The sequence below is a fragment of the Gymnoscopelus microlampas genome, assembly GCF_963454915.1.
Source record: "Gymnoscopelus microlampas genome assembly, chromosome: 19".
NCBI classification, from domain to species: domain Eukaryota; kingdom Metazoa; phylum Chordata; class Actinopteri; order Myctophiformes; family Myctophidae; genus Gymnoscopelus; species Gymnoscopelus microlampas.
This window is the reverse complement of record NC_139956.1, coordinates 23137514-23147858: the sequence shown is the minus strand read 5'-3', so window position 1 is coordinate 23147858 and position 10345 is coordinate 23137514. Positions and strand designations below refer to the sequence as shown.

At 40.2% G+C, this 10345-nt stretch overlaps 2 protein-coding genes across 2 annotated transcripts in view; one reads left to right on the top strand and one right to left on the bottom strand.

Moving 5' to 3' along the window:
• Positions 1-319: 319 nt before the first annotated feature.
• nagk (N-acetylglucosamine kinase) lies at positions 320-8439 on the bottom strand. The gene is made up of 10 exons (XM_084042978.1): positions 8379-8439; positions 7821-7905; positions 7362-7460; positions 6559-6700; positions 5365-5475; positions 5137-5249; positions 3464-3551; positions 2529-2626; positions 1957-2035; positions 320-1368 (listed from the first exon to the last, which is right to left on the bottom strand). Exons 1-10 carry the CDS (start codon positions 8405-8407, stop codon positions 1166-1168), a joined length of 1047 nt encoding a protein of 348 aa, XP_083899104.1. The 5' UTR covers positions 8408-8439; the 3' UTR covers positions 320-1165.
• A 767-nt stretch (positions 8440-9206) lies between these two features.
• The window catches only part of dok1b (docking protein 1b), a 26555-nt gene continuing 25416 nt past the window's right edge, over positions 9207-10345 (top strand). Inside the window, exon 1 of the mRNA XM_084043484.1 lies at positions 9207-9621. Within this exon, the coding sequence (XP_083899610.1) occupies positions 9565-9621 (57 nt within the window). The 5' untranslated portion in view covers positions 9207-9564. The remainder of the gene's footprint in view (positions 9622-10345) is intronic.

The window sequence follows — 10345 nt, the reverse complement described above, 5'->3', positions numbered from 1 at the left end:
TTTCATTATCAAACCAACAGGCTACTCCTGCCATACAGATTGTGCATTACATCCTATTGTCTTTAATAGCTTCACCTCGTTTAAACATCAACTTAAGAGCTTGTGAAATGGCACCCTTGCTCTTCTTTTTCACAACATACAGTACTGTAGTAGGCCTATAGTATGACTTTTCCCTTTTTTGAAGACGTACTAGAAGTACTAAAATATACAAAAGGGCAGCGCTAGATTGATAATTTCATACCTTATGAACTTTTTACAGTGGTAGAACCACTGTATGATAGAATGGCACATCCATCTAGGTGACAAGATGACAAACTGGTCTATGCATGATTTTTCTTTTATTACAAAAGTGATTGGTAAACATTATACAAGTTTTACAGAAAAGGATTTCACAAAGGCTATAATGATGTTTTCCAGTAAGCATTTTTGTCAGACCATAGGTAGACATAATTCTTTTTAACAAAGGCTAATAGTCTGTGCGGAAAGGTCTTTACTAAAGACTTGCTCTTTTGAGTTGCAGTATGTTGGAAGGCTGTCAAAAGAGCACCAAAAAGCCCCACTACTGAAGGACTGCAGGCTCAGCAGATTAGCCTGGATTTTGTTCCAGGCTAATAATAATAACAAGCCAGAGAAATAGCATTCATTTGTTTGCAAAAAGCTCAACATTACAAATTCCATTGTAAATGTTGGAGTGGAATCGATTAAATGTGGTTCTTGAAGCACTTTACATTTAAAATAAAAATGCTGTAAATGTGTTTCTTACCATTTCAAATTGTTTTAATTTTTCTGCACCGTCGTCTCCAACTGCTTCTCCAATTTTGAAACCTGATGATGTAGAGCTTTCTTCAAGTAAAAAAAACAGACAGCTTCCAATGATACTCTTATTACTGCCTTACGAGTTCTTATATAACAGGTTACATTTTACATAAATCCTGAGACTGGATTAAGGATGCAGCCAAATTTGTATTATAATATTAACATTACATGGACCTGTCCTCCTTTGTTAAGTGATTAAAGCAATAAAGCAGTTTCTATTCCCGCACATTTATATGGAATTTGAACATATCTCCCATTCTGTCACAATGGACAACTCCCATCACAGACTAGTTGGTCCATCTTAGTGAATCCTGATTGGTTAAGGCTGGGTGGTCGTGAGGCCAAATTCTCATTGGCTGCTGCTGAAGGTGTGCTGGTAGAACACGTTGGCATTGGCCGCGTAATCCAGGGCTATCTTGGCGCCCACGCTCTGGGCCCCGAGCAAGGCCCCACCCAGCGCAGAGGACTGCTTCAAAGTCAGGAGGCTGTAGCCACGGAAACAACCCTTGAACTTCTCAGATGATGCCACTCTGGCGAGGAACTCCGTGAACCCTGGTGAGAGAGAAAAAAAAGATTCTGACCAATTTAATCGATTATAAACAATAATCGATAATTGATCCTTTAGTAAAATAATTGATTTATAATCAATCACTATTTTGGCCATGATATTATAGGCAAAAACTAAGCAAAATAGTAAATCTACATGCTCACAAAGCATTGCATCACGACACATTGTGAGCTTGACTATTTTCACTATTTTTGCAAAACACTGTTGTGCGACGAAGTTTAAAATAACACTTATTGGTTAATCAATTTGTTGATAAAACATGTAAAAAATACATTTTAAAAACGCTCTTCCTGATTATTTGATTAATCCAAAAAATAATCAACAGAATAATCGCTAAGAAAATAACCGATAGTTTCAGCCCTAAAAGAGATGCAGAGGGAGTGTAAAGAGAGGAAAAGAGAGAAGACAAGTGAGACCTCACAGTGTCCCATCAAGTGGATTCAAAACTAATACATGTCACTGCTGGCTTCTTATACTGTAATGCTTAATTTATACTCAGTTACATGTCAGTGTCACCGGCACGCAACAAAGAATAAATCAGGCTTAATCATTCTACATCAGCACTGACTGACCTGGCTTCAGAAGATCCCAGCTGTTCCAAACTGCTCCGACACAGAGGATGGGCAGACCCTGTTCTCCACTAAGTAGAGACTGACAGACAGAGAGAGAGAGAGAGAGAGAGAGAGAGAGAGAGAGAGAGAGAGAGAGAGAGAGAGAGAGAGAGAGAGAGAGAGAGAGAGAGAGAGAGAGAGACAGAGAGAGAGAGAGACACACAGAGAGAGAGACAGCGAGAGAGAGAGACAGAGAGAGACAGAGAGAGAGAGAGAGAGAGATTATGCAACCATCAGTGGTTGTTCAGCATCATTCACCAATCCATTATCGCCAACACATTGTGTGAACGTGTTGTAAAAAGTTGTATAAAATAAGGTTTAAGTGGTTAATCAATCTATTCGATTAGAATTACGCTGATTTGTTGAAGCAAAATGGCTTATCAGTTATTCAATTAACAGAAAAAGTAATCGATAGAATGATTGTTATGGGGGAAAAAAAGAAGATAGTTGCAGCCCTATAATAAATATGCCTGGGAGCATGATCTAGTGTGCAGACCTAATTTTTCTGTTTTCATCTTTTGTGTTTAGCTCACCTCTTGTGCATTAGGTAAGACTGCTTCAACATGCTTTGCCAGAACGCTTCCTGCTTGAGTGAACACATACTGGCACAACGCATCACCTGCTGCTGCACCTGAAACACATATATAAAGATGCACATTCAAAGATGCACTGAAGAAATAATTTGTCCCTGTTGCCATTGATTTTTTTAATAATTCAATGTGATTTTATTGTATTATTAATTGTCTATTTATGATGGTTATGTGGTTACTGCTGTACTACGAACTGCCCCTCTGGGATAATAAAGAAGATAACCTTGAACCTTGAAACACGTGCACACACATTAAATAATCTGTCTCCGATCTTGAGCAAATCCCTTTTCTAAAATTGTTTCTGTCGGGTGGAAACGCTGTATGTCAAAAATCGTTACTTTTCAGGAAATTGAAAAAATAACCTGTGTTTTATAGAGTTTATTTAGTTACTAAGCTCTCCTTAATACTTTTCATTGGTTAAATATTAAAAGAAAACACAGACAGATTTAACCACTTTCAACTTGGTGTAGCTATTTAGGGCATGGCATTATAGGCGAAAAAAAAAAATCAAAAGTAATAAATAGCATATCTACAAGCTCACAACACATTGCATCGTGCAGCGTTGTGAGCTTGTAGGCTAGCTATTTCCATTACTTTGATGTAACACTGTCACACAACGTAAGCATTAATTATGAATAAAAAAGAACGTTAAAAAGATAAAATATGGAGATACAAGGTTTCTGCCCATCAGCGACGATGAGTGTGAAATGAATTTGTAAAAGTACAGACCAATCACATGCTGTACTTTGAACTTATCCTGTTACTGTATATGTTTTCATTTTTCACCAATGAATGTTCCCATTTTGACCTGTGAATCACGTCCTCCACCCCTTTAATCTGTCTTCACGTTCCCCTGCCAAGCAGGAAGTAATGCATACCTTCAGCCAGCTTCTTGCAGAAGCCAGCAAAGTGAGATTTCTGGAAGTCTCTGTAGAGGTGGGTCAGCATTCCCATCAGATTTGACACCTGAGAGGGAGGGGGAAACACATGAGGGTGGATTAGTACTGCAGAAAAACACACAGTTATTTTAGGACCACAATGGAAACAAGCCCCCACGACTTTTTGTGTTATCCTTTTAGCATAGCTTGTTAAATTGTACTTGTCCAACTGTTTGCAAATGTGTTAATAAAGTATTCAAGCAAACGATCAATGTAGCAGAATGTCAATTATGACCCATGCTGGCTAGTGGACGTGTCTGAAAAGGAGCTATGTTTAACTGGTCAGTTATGGCAGTGATTGTCAAACATTTTCATATCATGGATGCCCAAAAATAAATATTAGGCCGCGAACCCCCATTGGAAAAGGTTTTATGCCAGGGACAGAATTATTTTAATCTACAACTGTGTATTACTGTAGGTGGGGAGATAACAGTGGAGAGAGTGAAACCTAGGCTCTGAATGGTCATTCTTATACATTCTCTCATACTTCTAGCCAATGAAATAATATTGAAATTAAATTGTGACTCATTTTGCTGGGGATCCCCTGGAACCCCCTCATGGAACCATGGAGGTCCCAGATATTTTCTGCCCGTTTTGGATAGTTACAGGGGAGAGAGACATGAAACATAGCCAGACAACTATTCCACAATCTCTGAAAGCTATATAGAGACTGGAACTACAACTCCCGAAAGCCTAGAAAGGAAGTTGTCATCTGTTCGTCATTTCCGTTCACAAAAATGTATAAAATATATTTTTGAATTCTCATTTCTGCCAAGCAGCAAGCTATACAGGTATATGCTTCGACTAATTTGAGTTACATTAGGACAAATACTGTGACGAGCGATGCGACTCCACACCTTGCACTGAAAAGATGAGAATATTTTAACTTCATGAGTGTCTCAAAACCACAAGAAGATGATTTTGTTGGTGACGCTTTTAGGTGTGATCGCCACCTTACACGTGCACTTTTCACCTCATCATCAACAGCGACATGTCTGCACCACGTCTGTACACAGGAATTGAATTTGGCGATTTGCAGAAACTCTCCCAAATGCAACTAAACGCAATAAAAACTCTGATAATTATTGTTCAGCTCACAGCTTGGCTGACCTGGTAGATAACACACTTGCTTGTGAAACCACTTTATTTCCATAGACCTTTGTTTTGACATTTAAATGTCAACTGGAGGCGTATTAAGTGAATCAACATTTTCTTTCTGTCGGGTGCTCGGATGGCACAGGGGTAATGTTAACCACAGAGTCTAGGCAGGGTTCGACTGGCCGAGCGTCTATAAGAACACATTTGGCTCGTGTTTGTGGGAGGGAAGCCGGACGGGGAGGGTGATCTTTGTTGCTGCACGTAATCCTACAGGCTGGGGCGGCACCTGTCAGCGGGGAATGTATAACTGGAGGAATAAGGACGGAGGCGCTACGCCCTCCCGGTGGGGTGTCCTTGCTGGCAGGTAAGCCAGTAGGGGGACAATAGCAACGGCAACACAGAAATTTGTTTGGAGGATTCATTGGCATTGGGAGATAAATTGGGAGTAATTACGAATAAATGGGGTAAAATTAAGGTACGGCGGCTTGACCAATGTGTCTGTTACCTGCCCTCACCTGGAAATATTCCTCCATGGCCTTCTTCACATATGTGATGTCATGAGGAGGCGGCACCATGTTGTCGATGGCATCAAACACCGCCTTCACCGCCAAATGAGAGATCCAGAATGCTGAGAGAGGGAGAGAGAGAGGTAGGGAGACAGTGAAAGAAAGACTGATCAATAAATATACATACGATACGTGTATGTTTTCGCTTTTGTGTTACAACATTGCTAGCATGATTACCTGATCCTTCGTCACCCATCATGTGACCCCAGCCCCCACAGCCGACCTCAGAGCCATCAGGATTGACCAGCTTACAGTTAGAACCTGTCCCTGATATCAAGACTATTCCTCCTAGAGACAGACAGACAGAGAACTTTGATGTTTACACAACTAACATTTTAGATGCTCGACATGTACAATTATATTTGCGTAATATTTTTTTTAACTGATATTTCTTATTTCTTATTTTATTGCTGTCTTTTGCTATTTCCTCATGTATGTCTGCCCTAGAGATAGACAGACAGACAGACAGACAGAGAGAAACAGGAAGACAGAGACAGAGTCAGAAACATTGAGAGAGCTGATAATACTGACAGATAAAATGAATATCCCATTAAACCATAAAGCTGGGAGGAATGCACTGTCATCAGTATCACACAACTATAAAAGCCAGATCAAATAAGGTGAGGTGTTAATGGCGAGCTGCTTTCTCAGGCCTAGCCTTCATTTAATAGCTAAAGTATATAATTGAACAGTATACATGTATAAATAGAGGAAAGTGGGTTTTGACTCCTTGAAATTGCAGAAACATGAGGAAATAGCAAAAGATAGCAATAAAATAAGAATAGAAATATTAGTTTAAAAGAAATAGTACTCAAATATAATTGTACATGTCAAGTATCTAAAATGTTAATTGTGTAAACCTCAAAGTTATTTAAATGAAAGCACAGCTGTCAGCTTTACAATTTCATATCATTCTTGTAAACATAGGCTGAGACAAGAAATAATCGATATCGGTTCTGACAATAAGGGATTTTATGAATCATAGGAAAAGGAAGTGGACACTAGAGTATGACCAGCAGAAAGAAAAACAAATCTAATCACGTGGATCTCGGTATCCTCGCAGAAACAGCATCGGTCCAATGTACGTATATCTCAGACTTCTTGTGGCATCATCTATGACGTCAGTAAGTTATCTATGATGTATGACTACAAATAGGTCATAGATACTACCTAATGAAATGAAATATTTCAAAACATATATGTGGAGAAAACATTGTTGAGGTACTTCTGTGGCCTACTGGTAGTGAGTGTGCACAAGAAATCTGGCGCTGATTGGTCCAGCGACTTGCGAGAAGATTAGTTCTGGACACACAGAGAGGCAAACCCTCTGAGAGGCTAGACTCCTGCATTTGTAGAGCCATGCTCGATTACCGTGGTTGCTGGCGGTTGCCATGGAACCAATGGCATCGGTGGTGATGAAGTAGTCACGACTGAGGCAGGGAAAACGTTCCTTCATATCCAGGATCAATCTCTCTATGGCATCTTTCTGCTCTCCTCCACTCAGAGACATGCCCTATACACGCAGCACACACACCACACACACACACACACACACACACACACACACACACACACACACACACACACACACACACACACACACACACACACACACACACACACACACACACACACACACACACACACACACACACACACACACACACACACACACACACGTCAGATCAAGTCCCCTTAACCAGATTAACCCTGGCGTCCCTATTTTGGGAAAATTGTCAAGAACTTTCAAAGAAGTTCACATTTTTAACCCCCCGCCTACCCCCTTAAAATAGCAATAGTCTTAGCATAGATCTTTGTCGTATGGCAAAAGTATATAGGGCTTAAATGGTTAATATATTCAGATCTCAGTACCATGTACTGTATTTCTCATGCATCTTAAACAATACAATGGATAGGATCAAGAAACATCTAGATATGAGAGATTATCTGCTGTCTGCAATGTTACTTTTCATTGATTAATTGACAGATCTATGGTTGTTAAATTGAAAAATAATAATAAATAAATAAATCAAGACACAATGTGCAAGGCTAAAGACCTCTTCTCTAGTTTTCTGATGGTCGAGTCCTTTTTGCCTTTTTTTTTAAAGCAGAGACAACCAAAGCTTAAGACAATCTCTCAGTCATCAAAACACAAAGATAGCAGTTTGACTGACCAGTGAGTGTAGTGGTGTGTTTGGATCCAGACCCGCCTCCTTCTTAGCTCTCTGGACCATGTCATTAATGGTACTGATACACTTATCCACCCCCACCAACTGGAACACACACACACACACACACACACACACACACACACACACACACACACACACACACACACACACACACACACAAAAGATAGTTGAGATTATTCTGAATTATTCAGCCAATGACAGACTCTGTACGCCTCTCACTCAAGGGCTTACTTGTGTAACGCCCGGGATTCAAAGCCAACATCTTAACCACTACTAGCCTAACCACTATCTCCCCCATTGGCTGGGGGAGATATTAGGCTTTTGGTCATCAGGCAGAGGCTCTGAACCACTACTGCTACACTTGGCATTGAAAAAATGTGTTAGAAAAACTCCTTTCCTATAAGTATTCCATCCCTCTCCCTTCCCCTCCAGTTCACCCACCCAGTGGTTGGTAGAGGGTCCCTCCGTCTCTGCCAGGATCTTCCCATCTGCTGACACCAGCGTTGCTATGGAGTGGGTACTTCCACTGGGTTGGAAATTAAAAATTAAATGAATATACAAATGAACTCCTCTTTGTATCTAAAGGTGATTTAAACTAATAAATAAATTAAAAAAAACACAAACACAAGACATACAAATAACTTTTTAGACAAGTCTAATCTAGCCAGAATTGGACAGAGAAAATAAATGATCATACCATTATTCTGAGTAATAACATAGTTATAATATACAATATAACATATGGCTAAATGTGCAGCACGTTATGTGCTTGTATAGTCTACACTACAGGAAGACTTGTCAGCTGACCAGCAGGAAGCTTTCTTTTTGTCTAATGATGATGACACACCTGGCTAATATTAAACAACAAGTTTGCACATTGCACATTGCAATTTGCAATACAACAACACCCTCCTCTGACCCCTCACACCAACACCCTGCTCATTCACACAGTTAAGTAATTTAATGTTACGTTTATAGAGAAAAGTTTACCACTCTCACCCTTCAACACCTCCGAACACCAATGCCATTTTCTGTTCCTGTTTTGAATCAATGGAATCCGGCTTGGGTTCTCCACTGCATCTCTCGCGATAGCGAGTCAGCTGAGCAGCGTTGCCAGATTCTGTGAGAGAAACAAGCAAACACGTCTAGGAAAACAAGCCCAAAAGAAGCGACTATGGGCCACAATACATGAGCACGTTAACATGTCACATCACATCAGCTATTTGAAACACACCAAACGCGTCGCATCACGACGCGTTGTGAGCTTGTAGATCTGATATTTTCAAATACATTATTGGGGGAAATTATAATAAGCAGACCTGGCAACATTGCCATTTAACTGCAGTTCCAGTCCACGCTGCAATGACGAGCAGCATCCAGTTGGTGGCGGGAGAGATAAGTTCAAATCAAACGAGGGACTGAAAAGCAGATTGTGTTTTTGTTAAAATATTTAGCTTAACCACTTTATCGCACATGGCCTCCTCCCTATTTTGGTCAACGTTGACAACGTTTGCCTTCATTTGACAAACAGAGTGGCATCACATGCAGCTGCTAATAGTCACCCAATCAGCCACCGCAACTGGGTTATGATGGAACCACGGAAAAGCACATGGTGTGTGTGTGTGTGTGTGTGTGTGTGTGTGTGTGTGTGTGTGTGTGTGTGTGTGTGTGTGTGTGTGTGCATTTTTACTAGTGCCAATGTCCTCATATGACAGAAAAAGAAAAAGAGAAAAAAAGAAAAACACTAGTGCGGGTGCAGAAGTGAAGTGAGGAGGAGGAGGAGGAGGAGGAGGAGTGGAGGCAGACTGCGTAGCGCGTGGTGGAGGAGACGCAGGAGGAAGAGAAGAGGGAGCGGCGACACACGCACACACACACGCACTCACACACACCGTCAAACGGACGTTAGATAACTCATCATTTATGAAGTCTCCTCACCACCATGAAACCAACCGCTTTATCTCTTCTCTGCGCGTCAAAAGCGTTTCATTAAAACTGGCGGAGAGCGGAAGTCAGATATAGGGGGAAGTTGGTGGAGGTGGTGGGGGTATTTATATGAACAATATACCAGAAAACACGTTTTTATTATTTATTTTAAAGTTGAAGTTGAAACTCTCGGCACAGAGTCCAGAGGAATTGGACTTGGGAGGAGTGGAGGTTTTGTTGTTGTTGTTGTGTGAGGAGGGGGATGGATACCCACGTTAAGGAGGGACAGCTTTATGTGCAGCACCAGAAGTTTGGAAAGGTAAGTTAAGTCCAAATGTGGAAGATCTTTCTGTTCATGTCGGACTATTAATTACGATTCTGCTCAGTAGTGATGGAAAAAATATTCACATTTTTTACTTTAGTAAAAGTATCAATACTGCAATATAGAAATACTCACAAGTAAAACTCTGCAACATTTACTTGATTACTAAAAGTACAACAGTATTGGCATCACAATGTACCAAAAGTATAAGTACTCATTATGCAGAATGTCGTATAATTCACGTGTTCAAAATGTATACAAATCTTTTGAAAATAGCAGATCTACAAGCTCACAACTTGTGATATGCTGTGAGCTTGTAGATCTGCTATTTTCAAATAGCCGAAGTATATAGGGATAAAGTGGTTAATGCATGTTTTGTAATAATAATACAAATCTACTAGTAACTAACTAGTAACTACAGTTGTCAATATTTGCCACTGGGATGCAGTGGAGTAGAAGTAAAAGTACTGAAAATTGTAAATACTCCATTAAAGTAAAAAATACCTCAAAAGTACAGTACTTGAGTTAATGTACTTAGTTACTTTCCACCACTGGGTAAGTCCAAATGTGGAAGATCATTCTGTTCTTGTCGGACTATTAATAATTAGGAAAAGCAACTGTGTAGCCATGCAGGGACCAGCTCTGCGTCACGACAAATAGCTCACATATTGATGCAATTACAGGCAACTCATTGTGTCCAGTTGCTTCAAAGACAGACCTA

Bases quoted from the DNA above. Each gene is read 5' to 3' on its own strand.
- nagk (XM_084042978.1), bottom strand. From the start codon at position 8,407: ATGGCATTGGTGTTCGGAGGTGTTGAAGG. The intron at 7,906-8,378 runs GTGAGAGTGGTA...TTTCCAACCCAG, and splicing joins GTGTTCGGAGGTGTTGAAGG to TGGAAGTACCCACTCCATAG. The intron at 7,461-7,820 runs GTGGGTGAACTG...TGTGTGTTCCAG, and splicing joins GACCCTCTACCAACCACTGG to TTGGTGGGGGTGGATAAGTG.